Source organism: Chenopodium quinoa, unplaced genomic scaffold (assembly GCF_001683475.1).
Source record: "Chenopodium quinoa cultivar QQ74 unplaced genomic scaffold, ASM168347v1, whole genome shotgun sequence".
NCBI classification, from domain to species: Eukaryota; Viridiplantae; Streptophyta; class Magnoliopsida; order Caryophyllales; family Amaranthaceae; genus Chenopodium; species Chenopodium quinoa.
Window position 1 is genome coordinate 583,510 of NW_018742244.1, and position 16,315 is coordinate 599,824.

At 34.7% G+C, this 16,315-nt stretch overlaps 1 protein-coding gene across 1 annotated transcript; it reads right to left on the bottom strand.

The window, feature by feature from the left end:
* Positions 1–4,636: 4,636 nt before the first annotated feature.
* On the bottom strand, positions 4,637–7,916 carry LOC110738481 (sodium transporter HKT1-like). The gene is made up of 3 exons (XM_021918897.1): positions 6,520–7,916; positions 5,861–6,100; positions 4,637–4,876 (listed from the first exon to the last, which is right to left on the bottom strand). Exons 1-3 carry the CDS (start codon positions 7,671–7,673, stop codon positions 4,678–4,680), a joined length of 1,593 nt encoding a protein of 530 aa, XP_021774589.1. The 5' UTR covers positions 7,674–7,916; the 3' UTR covers positions 4,637–4,677.
* Positions 7,917–16,315: the final 8,399 nt, after the last annotated feature.

Consider the following 16,315-nt stretch of genomic DNA (forward strand, 5'->3'; position numbering starts at 1 on the left):
TTGTTGACTTTTCAGAGTTTTAATCAAAATCAAATAGCATTTTCGAAGAAATTATATTATTTTATCCTCCAATACGGTAAACTTATCGGATTTTCGAAAACGCGTTAAAATCAAGACTGTCGTCCAACCTCAGGCCTTGGCGCCAGGAACCAGGCTTGGCGCCAGACGCTAGCCATTAGCGCCTAGCGCTAGCCATTGGTGCCTGGCGCCAGCTAGCCAGGGTTGGCGCCAACCTCGTTTTGCGTGCGTCAGACTCTGTTTTGTTAAATTATCTTTTTTGGCTGATTTTCTCTATAAATATCGTATCAAAAATTCCGTTTTGATTCACCTACAATCATTCATCATCTACATCTATCATTCACCAATTCTCCTCATTCACAAGTATTAGCATTCTTTAAAACATTCATCAATTCTTTCTTACTTTGTTTTCATACAAAATTCCGCATTCACAAGATCAGGAAACACCTAGCCATATTCGAAGTTGCCTTCGCTCTAGACGTGAAAGGTTTAGTTTCTGAGGGTTTGGTCCCAAATCTCTCTTTCAATTATTTAATTTAATTGTTTGTTTATTGTTTTCCTTGAAGTTACTAACGTGTGTATTTTGTTATTAGAAAAAGGTACGAAGCATCAAAGTAAGTACTTTAATGGTTTTAATTGATGTTATGATGTAGAAATCATGTTTACATTGTTATCATGATATTCCTAGTATCATGTCTAGGGTATTTTTAATATTAAATATGATTGTTATGATGCTTCCTATGTTCTTCCTAATATTTATTCATGTTAGTATCATGTTAGGGTTAAAGATTTGATTTTTAATGTTTAGTGACATGCTAGGGTTTGTTATTAATCTTGTTACTATCATGCCTAGGATCTTGCTATTATTATGTTTTAACATTAACATGAACATGATTATGATTATAATTGTTATAATTTATGATGATTATGAATATTATTATTATTATTTTTATGATGATTATGATTTTTATTATCATGATATTATTATTATGTTGCTTGATTATATTTATATTTATTGCTTGATCACGCCTTTTATTGCATGTTTAAAGGGAATTGGTACTTGTAATCACGCTTAATAAGATATTTAATAATCTTGTTAGGGTTAATTTGATTATAATTCAAGTGATCGCCAATAATAGATTTATTTGTGCATTAAATTCAACCAACATAGATAAACAGGTTTAGGGTTAATCCTACTGATTGTATGTTAATCAGAAAGCGCACATGAATACGATCAGAATAAAGTAGAGGCCTATTATTAGGGCAGGTTCAATCTCTTTTAGGTTGGATTTGTACCTTCATCCCCGGACCCTTATTTGGTTCAAGACCTTATGGAGTTGACGATCTCTTGGATCGTTAAGGGGTGTAACCTCACCTCGTGAACGGTTTATAAGTTCCTTAAAAACTTATTGGCGACTCTTTTGCTCTATCTTCTTCCCTTTTGGACGCCACCGTACTTTAGTGTATGATCACAGTGGGGTTCAAGCTAGTGGGATTAAGGCTTGAAATTATTCCCTACAATTACCCTAGCCCGTTTTAACCCATGAAAACCCGAATTAAACCCGACTTATTGTCCACCCAACCCGAATCTAACCCGACTTAAACCTGACCCAAACCCGATAAGAAGGATGACCCGACTTAAGCATAACCCAACCCAAACCCAACCTGCATAGGTTATGGAATTAATCCGAATTGACCCGATTCGAGTTGAACCGACCCACTATTATCGATCCAAACCCGACCCGTTTATCCGAATTAACAACTCTACTCGAAACCTCCAAAATTTCTCAAAAAGCGTAGTTAATAGCCTTCAATTTTGGATTTTTTTGACTTTTTTTCACCTGGAAATTAAAATTGCCGAAATGTTTACCATGACCCCTAATACCCTCCGAGAGTCCAATTAGCTGGGTGGAACCATCCAATTTGCCTATAAATGACCAATTCACCGGTTTACAACTTGCACCGATTTCATTAACTCAAGCTTACCACGAACATTTATGACAATATATAATGATAATATATGGATCCAAACTGCATTATATGACCCGGAGATGTATCCCCTAAAATCTCAATGCTTTTCGATACCGAACCCTGAAACATTCAAAAAAATTTAAAAAGTGTAGATATTAGCCTTCAATTTTGAAATTTTTGACTTTTTTTTCGCCCAAAAATAAAAATTGCCGAAATGTTTACCATGATCCCTAATACCCTTTGGGAGTCCCATTGGGTGGGTGGAAGCATCCAATTTGCCTTTAAACAACCAGTTTACCATTTTACAACTTGCATCGATTTCATTTACAAACCTACCACGAACAATTCTGACAACAAATAATGATCATATATGGTTCCAAACAGCATTATATGACCTCGAGATGTATCCCCTAAATTTTCCAAACTTTTTGACGTCGGGCCACGAAACCTCCAAAATTTCTCAAAAAGCGTGGATATTAGTCTTCAATTTTGGAATTTTTTGACTTTTTTTCGCCCGGAAATAAAAATTGCCGAAATGTTTACCATGGTTCCTAATACCCTCCGGAAGTCCAATTGGGTTGGTGGAACCATCCAGTTTGCCTTTAAACAACCAATTTATAACTACCGGTTTACAACTTGCACGGATTTCATTAACTCAAGCCTACTACGAACATTTATGACAACATATAATGACAATATATGGTTCAAAACGGCATTATATGACCCCGAGATGTATCTCCTAATATATTAATACTTTTCTACACCGGGTCCCAAAACTTCCAAAATTTCTCAAAAAGCGTGGATATTAGCCTTCAATTTTGAAGTTTTTTGATTTTTTTTCGCCCGAAAATAAAAATTGCCGAAATGTTTACCATGGTCCCTAATACCCTCTGGGAGTCCAGTTGGGTGGGTGGAACCATCCAATTTGCCTTTAAATGACCGATTTACCGGTTTACAACTTGCACCGATTTCATTAATTCAAGCCTACCACGAACTTTTATGACAACAAATAATAATCATATATGGTTCTAAACGGCATTATATGACCCCGAGATGTATCCCATAGAATTTCAAGACTTTTCGACAACGAACCCCGAAACCTCCAAAATTTCTCTAAAGCGTGGATATTAGTCTTCAATTTTGGAATTTTTGACCTTTTTTTGCCCAGAAATAAAAGTTGCCAAAATTTTTATCATGGTCCCTAATACCCTCCGGGAATCCAATTGGGTGTGTGGAACCATTCAATTTGCATATAAACGACCAATTTACCGGTTTACAACTTGCACTGATTTACCGGTTTACAATGGCCACTTTAATTAACTTGACAGAACCCGACTTGAATCGAAATTGACCCAAACCTGTTTTAACCCGTCAAAACCCAAATTTAACCCGACTTGTTACTAACCCGACCTGAATTCAACCCGACCTGTTCTTAACTCGACCCGAATTTAACCCAACCTGTTATAAACCCGACCCGAAATCAACACAACTTGTTATGGACCTGACCTAAATTCAACCCCACTTGTTATTGACCCGACCCAAATTTCACCATACCTATTACTTATCCAACACTGCACAAAAATTCAACCCGATCTGTTACTAACCCAACTCGAAATTAACACGACTTGTTATTGACCCGACCTAAATTCAACTCAAATTGTTCCTGACCCGATTTCAAGTCACCTTAAATGCAATTTAGACCACTTTATTATCGTTGATCAAAGCATTTTGTCTTGATAGACCAAATCGGTCCACGCCAACAAAAGAAAGGAGCATCATCCTCAAATTTAAGAGTTAAATATAGTATATATTTGTTGTATGGTCAAAGGAGATAATTATCTTCTTAAATTATAGACTATAGTTCCCTAGTATATTGCCATATATATTATAGTCAAAGGAAATAATTAGCTTGATAAAAATGATAATTATCTATTTATAGTTAGTTGAACCCAAATATGACCTGTCTTGGAAATGACCCGACCTGATTGTAACCTGTAAAATGTTGGCTTGACATAACCCGAATTGAATCCGAGAATGACCCGACTTGGAAATGTCACAACCTGATTATAACTCGCAAATTATTGACTTGAACTGAACCCAACTTGAACCCGAGAATGACCCGACCTGATTATAATCCGCAAATTATTGACTTGAACTGAATCCAAATCAAACCCGAGAATGACCCGACCTGATTCTAAACCGCAAATTATTGACTTGAACCGAACCCGAGAATTACCCTAACCCGTTTTAACCCGTGAAAACCCGAATAAAACCCAACCTATTGTTCACATGACCCGAATGTAACCCGACCTGTTATTAACCCGACCTAAACCCGACTCAAACCCGATAAGAAATATGACCCGACGTGACCCGACTCAAGCATGACAACCCAAATCGACCCGCATAGGTTATGGAATTAAGCTGAATTGACCTGACCCGTTTACCTGATGAATTGACAGCTATAGTCACATATTTAGAAACAGGAGTATTTTTCTTATACTATGCAACTAATGCAAGACATGCATTTTTTATTGTTAAGTTGTTTAGTGTAATTTTCCATGGTCATAAAGCCTATAGACGACTATAGTCTATTGAAGTCCAATTTGATAATTAAGCAATACGTGGTACTCCATATACTAGTTATATATATTTGTATATAGATAATTTATTATGAGTCGTATATGAAAATCAAAGCATTTTCCAAGCTTTTCCACCATGCATGTTAAATTTCTTGAGTCGTCCAAAAAACATGACAATGATAAGAACACATTTTCCAGCATTACTCCATCGCCCTGAAAATCCATACAATTTGTCCTCGCAAGTTTGGTCAGTGGTTAACCGCCGTTTACAACTGTAGCCCATTGAGAAACCCACATTTCCATAGGCACTGCAATAAATAAATATTTAGCATGTTTTAGAAGTATAAAATAGAAGTATGTGTTACATATATACTTGTATACATTTCACTTGGATTTTATTAAACTGAAACTATTTACTATTTTAAAGTTTAAACTACATATCACAAACATCCTTTGATTTACTAATTGAAACATATTACTATAGATATGTAATTTTATACAGTAATTTAAATAATAGTGAATTGGTGCAAGAAGGATAATGTCAAGTGTACATATTAAAAGATGGGTACGCTTAAGAAAAAAAAATGATTTTTTTTTTAAAAAAAAACTTTTGGTGCAACAAAAATTGAATAAAATATAGCAAGAGATAATGTTTGGAAAAGGAGTAATTATCTAGGGCAAAAGATGTGTCTAAAGTAAGATAAACAAAATTAATTAAAAGGGTTTTAAATAAATTAAAAAAAAAAAAGAATTACGCAGTACATACGTCAAAGTGATGCACTAATTGAAAAACTAGGAAAAACTATATATATGTACTCTTACTTTGTAAACCGTACTTCTTGTATTTGAAGTTGGGTAATTGATTTAGCCACACCAAAAATTAATTTTGACACACTTATTGGTCATTATGATATCACGATTTTCAGTGATATTTTTACATAGGGGTTGTCAAAATTAATATTTAATGTGCTTAAATCATTTTCCTTAAAGATATTGTCCTTATTGCAATTAAAAGAAAGTTTAGAATAAACAATAGAAGTACGGAATAATATATTTGGTCTCCAAGCTTCCATGACCCCATTTAGATTTATGTGGCCATATTTGGATCAAAAAGCTTCATCATAATGCATGGCTACTAAAGTAAGATTGATGTAGAGTGTTCCTTCGAATATTATATTCCGTACTTGAAATGTTTTGCTTAGGAACATTTTATATCTTAAGATTTAAACAAATTATTGTAATGAAAATTATAGAAAATGAAAATGAAACAATATAATAATCTGATTAATTACCTTATGATTTCGAAGACAATGTTAAGAACACTGAAGTTGAGAGGGTCTTCCTTCATACTTTTCCTTTCAGTTATGCATACTAACATTATAAAGATGGACAAATACGATAGTTGGGATAATAGCATATTCTCTATTATCCTCTTCTTTTCATTCTGTTTTTTCATAATTATATTATTTTCTGGTACTTCTTCTTGATGCTCATTGCTGATTGGAAGAAATGATGTGTATGCTGGAAGATACCTTTAAATTTCAAGCAAAACATTGGACATGCACGCGTTATATAAACATAAAATTAAACTTTATATAAATAAGCAATTAAAGAGTTTATTATAAGAACAAATCTCTAATTATTTTTTTGATTTTACTCTTTAACATACATGAAAGTAAAACTAATAGTAAAATTAATAGCTAGACAACAACTTAGTACGTACTCAAATACTCAATTACTTAATTTAAACCTAAATTTTGTAGGCAAACCATGATCAAATGAATCAACGTGAAAATTATGAGGCTAATATTTATTAAGTTAATGAGTTAACAAACTTTAATTGGTTCGAAGATGATTAGTTCATTCCTAATATAAGCAAATTCCAACCATAATTAATTAATTAACATGATTCATTAAAAGAAAGTGTAACAAGAAGAGAGAAAGGACTCACATCATGATGATGAATAAAACCAAGACAGCAGAAGAAATTAGGGAGAGATCAACAATAAATTCTCCACTATGTCTTGAATTGGCCGTTTGAAATATAGTTCCTACAAACTTCTCGTACGAGTTCATTCCCTCCATAACTCCCGAGTTCCATTCCATACCAGAAAATACCGCGATTTGTAACACCCAAAACCCTATAGTAGTGGCACCAAGAAACCATGTCTTTTTACTAGACATTAGATGGTCATAACCCATCTCTTGATAATTGTGTAACATGTAATAAAACTCTTTTCTCTTAGTAAACCTCTCTAAAACCCATATTACAAGCCTTAAGAACACGGGGTACAACGAGTTTCCTAGGAAAAGATAAGGGATGATAATCCAAAGGAGGCCGGGATTTTGCCTAAAGATCATCATATTCTCATTTGTAGGAACAAAACCACAACTCGAAAAAGTTGAAACAATGACAAAGAAGGAGAAAGTATGTAGGATAAGTCCTTTATTCTTAAGAACATCATTTGCACTAGGAGTTAGGATCATGTACATGGTAACTAAAGTTGATCCAATTGTAAGTAAACTACTCATGTATCCTAAGACAACATACCCTAATAACTTAATAGAGTAGTAATAATTAAAGCTTGAATAGCTCTTATTATTATTATTACTAGTACTCGAAAATTGGTTGATTATGCCTAATTCTATAGATTGATCTATTCCTTTTGAATTATCTATCTTTGTGCTTTCGTAGGAAGAAAATTTGAACCTTTTTAATTGGAGACTAAGCATAGAGGTGAATACTTCACCTCCTAGGAGCATTAAAATTGTCATGACTATGAGCTGATAGTTAGAGAATACTTCCATCTCAACTGCTGACATACTAGAAACTGTTGATGCTGAAACCGCGGTGTAAAATAGATCAAGGCTAGTAAGCTGATCAACATCAGTCCTCGGCTTTGAGACCTTCAAAGCCATGAAACCGATCAATGAAACAACGAGGAAATAACAAAGATGAAGCCAAAATGGTTTGGCATGAGAGACGATGTAGTTAAACATGAAAATTTTCATGGTAGATAGTAGGGAAATGAAGGATATTTTTTTATGATAATATTCTATACAAAGTTGCTTAAATTTGTTGCCTAAGGAAGAAAAGTAATTCATTAAGAAACGACTACTCTTAATTTTTTTTTTTCACTCTTTTGCTCTCTAAATGAAGCACAAGAAGATGGTACGTACGTGATAAGAGGGGCAAATGCACGTCTATATAGCGCGCACGAAAAAAGTGCTAAGCTCAAGCAATAGCACAGAATTGAAATTTATTCCATTAATTACAAGTGCAATTGGCTGACAATCAAATACTTGTGATTGCTAACATTTGGTTACGTAAAAAGTAAAGATTGAGACTTCCATTATTTCCAAGCTACTTGCATTTCCTAGGGTACACTCGGACTAGTAATGGCCTAGCTAACTAAGCACTAAACTAACCAACAACATAAAGCAATACATGAACTTTAATTTAACTTAACAAGACACACCGGCCAGTAGGCCATGCTACGTATCTACCTGTTGAAGTGTAACATCCTCAAACAACACATGTAGTAGTGAACTAAACACTTTATACAGTTTTGAAGCTGCTACTCCTACTACCATATGATTTTAATGGATCGAAGTCTCTTTAGTCTTGTAAAGTGAATCTCTCTCGATATGTATGTGGCTCAAATTTGTATTTAACATGGTATTAAAGTCAATTGATTTTGGAGTGGAGCTCTCTTTGACCTGTGAAGTGGACTCCCTTTTAATGTGTTCGGCCAAGGCATGTATTTAACACTACAGTCTACGGGTGGTCAGCTATATGGATATTTAACCAATATCATTTTATATAATCGGTAATGACTTAAATAACCAGCGAAAGCATTTCAAGACAACCATACAACCAAATACAAAGTAATTAACACCAAGTAAAACTTCACATTTTTACACGCATCATTACATTTCACAAAACAAGAAACAAGAAAAAATAACCTAAAATACAGAGAAAACGATAACATAAAAAAAAATAAAAAATAAAAACTCACCTAATTAATTAGCAGTCAACTTACCCAATAGAGTAGAATCTACTCCATATTAAGAGTACTGTATTTTTGTAGGAAGGAAGAATGGAACATTAATAAATAATTAAATAGCCCAATAAATATAAGTAGATATTACATTAATATAATACAGATTAATTAATTAATATCTATTTAAGGTAAGGTGCATAATATTGTCCTCATTTCACAGTGCGTGGATGTCCATGTTGATCCCTAAGGCTACCACCTACCAATTCAATTAGAACTACCCTAGCCACTAAAAGAGAGAGATTACATGTAATTACATTAATTAAGTCCTAACTTTAATATCAACTTATAAAAGAAAGCAATATTATGTAATTATGCGCAAATTAAACAACTTAAATCTTGGTTTAGTTGGTTACAAATAAAGAACCCTAGCCACTAAGTTGTGCATACTAGTACATTTGCCACTTATTTATTGGTCATGTTCTTGTGTAAGTGTTAGTTGTTGAAATGGGACAGTGAAGGGTCTGCTGAATGTGGGAAATGGCGTTCAACTTTTAGTACCACTCATCTCGTTGTGTTTCGATATTTTTATTAATTTTTTCCATACTCTTAAGATGAAGTTTATTTTCTTTAAATGACACGTATTGTAAGAAGTATCGAGAGGATGTTAAAAATGAAATGAGGATTGCGACGTCTATACTAAATTAGCTTTATATGCGCACGGTTAGGGGACCAACTCAACCAAAAGCTTAAGCTGATACCCAGGAATATGTTTTATTCAAACCCGTGACCTTTATGTCACGCTGGCTCCATGTTAAAGGACCAACTTAACCAAAAGCTTAAGCTGATGGTTGATGCCTAAGAATATGTTTTATACTCCATCACACAACAACACACATGGGTGATTATATATCTATAGAATTTTATTACGTAATGATGTCAAATACTAAAATAAAAGGAACAATGAACAATAAGTGATATTAATAAAGAGAGACTAATGTGTATGTTACTCCATATAAATCAAATTTACATAATGATTTTAAAGAGATAACTAGTGATATGTAAGTTTTCATGTCTTATAATCTTATCATCACAAACTAGTCATAGAAGCTATTATTACTATTTTAAGGTTTGAAGGGATAAGCACATGAAATATCATATCAAAAATGGCATCCTATATCACTCAATTAGGAATAATCATCAAAATTATTCAAACTTCTACTGATTTTAGATATTGGTGTCCCACTGTCACGTGAATTTGACAAATAATTGCAGGAAAATAGAAATAGTTCTCGCACCAATTTAATTGTAGTTTTATCTATCTAATTAATGTTAATCAATCCTCTATTCTATTCAAAAATAATGATATATTGTTAGTCAATCCTTTATTTATAATATTTTATATAAAGAAAAGTGTGTACTCATTGTTAAAGTTGTAACAAAGTAGACCCGACCCGAAATACCGACTCAAACCCGATTATTAACCGACCCATCATCTGAACCTGAAAAAATGGTGACCAAAACCTGACCTGATCCGACCTGAAATCAACCCTAGAACCGAGTTAACCCAAGTATGTGAGACTCGAACCCAAATATGATATGACCTGGAGATGACCCGACCCTAATTTAAACCGTAAATTATTGACCTGAACCAAATCCTACTTGAACCGAAATTAACCCAAACCCATTTTAACACGTCAAAACTCGAATTTAATACGACTTGTTGCTAACCTGACCTGAATTCAACCTGACCCGTTCCTAACCCGACCCGAATTTAACCCAACCAGTTACAAACCCGACTTGAAATCAACCCGAATTGTTATTGACCTGACACAAATACAACCCGACTTGTTATAGACCCGACCCGAATTTTACCATACTTATTACTTACCCAACCCAAAAATTCAACCCGATCTGTTACTAACTCGAATCAAAATTAACACGACTTGTTATTGACCCAACCTAAATTCAACCCAAATTGTTCCTGACCTGATTTCAAATCACCTTAAATGCAATTTAGACCACCTTATTATTGTTGATCAAAACATTTTGTCTAGGGAGACCAATTCAAGTCAGTCCAGGCCAGCAAAAGAAAGGGGCATCATCCTCAAATTTAAGAGTTAAATATAATATATATCTGTTGTATGGTCAAAGGAAATACTTATCTTCCTAAATTATAGACTATAGTTCCCTAGTATATTGTCATATATATTATAGTCAAAGGAAATAATTAGCTTGATAAAAATGATAATTATCTATTTATAATTAATTGAACCCAAATATGACCTAAATTGAAAATGACCCGACTTGATTGTAACCTGCAAATAATAGACTTGAACATAACCCGACTTGAATCCGAGAATGACCCGACTTGGAAATGACCTAACCTGATTATAACCCGTAAATTATTGACTTGAAACCGAACCCGACTTGAACACGAGATGACCCGACTTGAAAATGACCTGACCTGATTATAACTTGCAAATTATTGACTTGAACCGAACCCAACTCAAACTCGATAATGACCCGACCTGATTCTAACCCGCAAATTATTGACTTGAACCGAACCCGACTCGAACCCGAGAATTACCCTAACCCGTTTTAACCCGTGAAAACCCGAATTGAACCCAACCTATTGTTCACCCGATCCAAATGTAACCCGACCTGTAATTAACCCGACCTAAACCCGACCCAAACCCGATAAGAAGTATGACCCAACTCAAGCATGACAAAACCCAAACCCACCCACATAGGTTATGGAATAAATCCGAATTGACCCGACCCGAGTTGACCCGACCCACTCTTACCGACCCAAACCCGATTCGTTTACCCGAATTGTTAGCTCTACCCGAAACCTACAAAGTTTCTCAAAAAGCGTGTATATTAGCCTTCAATTTTGGAATATTTCGACTTTTTTTCACCCGAAAATAAAAATTGTCGAAAAGTTTACCATGGTCCCAAATAACCTTCGGGAGTCCAATTGGCTAGGTGGAACAATCCAATTTGTCTTTAAACGACCAATTTACCGGTTTACAACTTGCACTGATTTCATTAACTCAAATCTACCACGAACATTTATGACAACATATAAGGATCATATATGGTTCTAAACGACATTATATGACCCCGGGATGTATCCCTTAAAATCTCAATATTTTTCGATACCGGGCTCTGAAACATTCGAAATTTCTCAAAAAGCGTGGATATTAGCCTTCAATTTTGGAATTTTTTAACTTATTTTCGCCCGGATTTAAAAATTGCCGAAATGTTTATCATGGTCCCTAATACCCACCGGGAGTCCAATTGGCTAGGTGGAACTATCCAATTTGCCTTTAAACGACCAATTTACAAGTTTACAACTTGCGTCGATTTCATTAACTCGAGACTACCACGAACATTTATGACAACATATAATGATCATATATGGCTCCAAACGGCATAATTTGACCCTGAGATATATACCCTAAAATCTCAATGCTTTTCGACACTGGGCCCTGAAACATTCGAAATTTCTCAAAAATGCGTGGATAATAGCCTTCATTTTTGGAATTTTTTGACTTTTTTTGCCCGGAAATAAAAATTGCCGAATTTTTTACCATGGTCCCTAATACCCTCTGGAAGGCCGATTGGGTGGGTGTATCCATCAAATTTTCCTTTAAACGACCAATTTACCGGTTCAAACCTTTCAATGATTTCATTAAATCAAGCCTACCACGAACATTTATGTCAACATATAATAATTATAAATGGTCCAAACGACATTATATGTCCCCAAGATGTATTCCTTAAAATTTCAAAGGTTTTCAAAATCGGCCTTGAAACCTCCAAAATTTCTTAAAAAGCATGGATTGCAGAAATATTTACATGGTCCTTAATACCCTTCGTTAGTCCAATTGGGTGGGTGGAACAATCCAATTTGCCTTTAAACGGCTAATTTAATTTTCCAGTTTACAACTTGCACCGATTTCAAAAAATCATTCCTTAAAATCTTAGGACTTTGTGACACCAGGCCCCGAAACTTCCAAAATTTCTCAAAAAACGTGAATATTAGCCTTCAATTTTGGAAATTTTTGACTTTTTTTTTTGCTCAAAACCAAAAATTGCAGAATGTTTACAAGGTCTGGTAGTCCAATTAAGTGGGTGGAACCATCCGATTTGCCTTTAAATAGTCGATTCACCGGAAACTTGCACCGATTTTATTTACTCAAGCCTACCACGAACATTTATGACAACAAATAATGATCATATATGGTTCCAAACGACGTTATATGACCCTGAGATGTATTCCCTAGAATCTCAAGACTTTTCAATACCGGGCCCCGAAACCTCCAAAATTTATCAAAAAGCGTGGATATTAGCCTTTATTTTTGGAATTTTTAGACTATTTTCGCCCGGAATAATAATTTCCGATATGTTTACTATGGTTTTTAATTCCCTTCGAGAGTCCAATTGGGTGGGTGAAACCATCCAATTTGCCTTAAAACGGCCTATTTCCTAATTCATAACTTGCACCGATTTCATCAAATCAAGCCTACCATGAACATTTATGACAACAAATAATGATCATATATGATTCCAAACGGAATTATATGACTCCAAGATGTACCCCAAAGAATTTCAAGACTTTTCAGCAACAGGCCGCGAAACCTCCACAATTTCTCAAAAAGCGTGGACATTAGCCTTTAATTTTTGAATTTTTCGACTTTTTTTTTTGCCCGGAAATAAAAATTGTTGAAGTGTTTACCATGGTCCATAATACCCTTTGGGAGTCCAATTGGTTGGATGGAACCATTCAATTTGTCTTTAAACGACCAATTTGTCGATTTACAACTTGCACCGATTTCAATAATTCAACTCTACCAATAACATTTATGACAACATATATTGATCAGATATGGTTCCAAACAGCATTATATGACCCCCGAGATGTATCTCCTAAAATCTAAAGCTTTTTCGACACCGGGTTCCGAAACCTCAAAAATTTCTCAAAAAGCGTAGATATTAGCCTTCAATTTTAAGATTTTTTGACTTTTTTCGCATGGAAATAAAAATTGCCGAAATGTTATACATGGTCCCTAATACCCTCTGGGAGTCCAATTGGAAGGGTGAAACCATCCAATTCGCTTTTAAACGACCAATTTACCAGTTTATAACTTGCATCGATTTCATTAATTCAAGCCTATGACGAACATCTATGACAACAAATAATGATCATATATGGTTCCAAACGGAATTATATGACTCCGAGATGTATCCCAAATAATTTCAAGACTTTTCGACAACGGGCCGCGAAACCTTCAAAATTTCTCAAAAAGCGTGGATAATTAGCCTTTAATTTTTGAATTTTGTGACTTTTTTTTCGCCTGGAAATAAAAATTGTTGAAATGTTTACCATGGTCCGTAATACCCACTGGGAGTCCAATTGGTTGGATGTAACAATTCAATTTGTCTTTAAACGACCAATTAGTCGATTTACAACTTGCACCGATTTCAATAATTCAAGCCTGCCAATAACATTTATGGCAATATATAATGATCAGATATGTTTCCAAACGGCATTATATGACCCCCGAGATATATCTCCTAAAATCTCAAGCTTTTTCGACACCGGGTCCCGAAACCTCCAAAATTTCTCAAAAAGCGTGGATATTAGCCTTCAATTTTGGGATTTTTTGACTTTTTTTCGCACGGAATAAAAATTGCCGAAATGTTTAACATGGTCCCTAATACCCTCTGAGAGTCCAATTGGAAGGGTGAAACCATCCAATTCGCTTTTAAACGACCAATTTACCAGTTTATAACTTGCATCGGTTTCATTAATTCAAGCCTATAACGAACATCTATGACAACAACTAATGATCATATATGGTTCCAAACGGAATTATATGACTCCGAGATGTATCCCAAATAATTTCAAGACTTTTCGGCAACGGGCCGCGAAACCTTCAAAATTTCTCAAAAAGCGTGGATATTAGCCTTTAATTTTTGAATTTTGTGACTTTATTTCGCCCGGAAATAAAAATTGTTGAAATGTTTACCATGGTCCGTAATACCCACTGGGAGTCCAATTGGTTGGATGTAATAATTCAATTTGTCTTTAAACGACCAATTTGTCGATTTACAACTTGCACCGATTTCAATAATTCAAGCCTGCCAATAACATTTATGACAATATATAATGATCAGATATGTTTCCAAACGGCATTATATGACCCCCGAGATGTATCTCCTAAAATCTCATACTTTTTCGACACCGGGTCCCGAAACCTCCAAAATTTCTCAAAAAGCGTGGATATTAGCCTTCAATTTTGGGATTTTTTGACTTTTGTTCGCACGGAATAAAAATTGCCGAAATGTTTAACATGGTCCCTAATACCCTCTGGGGGTCCAATTGGAAGGGTGAAACTATCCAATTCGCTTTTAAACGACCAATTTACCAGTTTATAACTTGCATTGATTTCATTAATTCATGCCTATGACGAACATTTATGACAACAATAAATGATCATATATGGTTCCAAACGGAATTATATGACTCCGAGATGTATCCTAAAGAATTACAAGACTTTTCGGCAACGGGCCGCGAAACCTCTAAAATTTCTCAAAAAGCATGGATATTAGCCTTTAATTTTTGAATTTTTTTACTTTATTTTCGCCCGGAAATAAAAAGTGTTGAAATGTTTACCATGGTCCGTAATACCCTCTGGGAGTCCAATTGGTTGGATGGAACCATTCAATTTGCCTTTAAACGACCAATTTGTCGATTTACAACTTGCACCGATTTCAATAATTCAAGCCTACCAATAACATTTATGACAACATATAATGATCAGATATGGTTCCAAACGGCATTATATAACCCCCGAGATGTATCTCCTAAAATCTCAAGCTTTTTCGACATCGGGTCCCGAAACCTCCAAAATTTCTCAAAAAGCGTGGATATTAGCCTTCAATTTTGGGATTTTTTGACTTTTGTTCGCACGGAATAAAAATTGCCGAAATGTTTAACATGGTCCCTAATACCCTCTGGGGGTCCAATTGGAAGGGTGAAACTATCCAATTCGCTTTTAAACGACCAATTTACCAGTTTATAACTTGCATCGATTTCATTAATTCAAGCCTATGACAACAAATAATGATCATATATGGTTCCAAACGGAATTATATGACTCCGAGATGTATCCCAAACAATGTCAAGACTTTTTTGCAACGGGCCGCGAAACCTTCAAAATTTCTCAAAAAGCGTGGATAATTAGCCTTTAATTTTTGAATTTTGTGACTTTTTTTTCGCCTGGAAATAAAAATTGTTGAAATGTTTACCATGGTCCGTAATACCCACTGGGAGTCCAATTGGTTGGATGTAACAATTCAATTTGTCTTTAAACGACCAATTAGTCGATTTACAACTTGCACCGATTTCAATAATTCAAGCCTACCAATAACATTTATGACAACATATAATGATCAGATATGGTTTCAAACGGCATTATATGACCCCTGAGATGTATCTCCTAAAATCTCAAGCTTTTTCGACAGCGGGTCCCGAAACCTCCAAAATTTCTCAAAAAGCGTGGATATTAGCCTTCAATTTTGGGATTTTTTGACTTTTTTTCGCACGGAAATAAAAATTGCTGAAATGTTTAACATGGTCCCTAATATCCTCTGGGAGTCCAATTGGAAGGGTGAAACCATCCAATTTGCTTTTTAAACGACCAATTTACCAGTTTATAATTTGCATCGATTTCA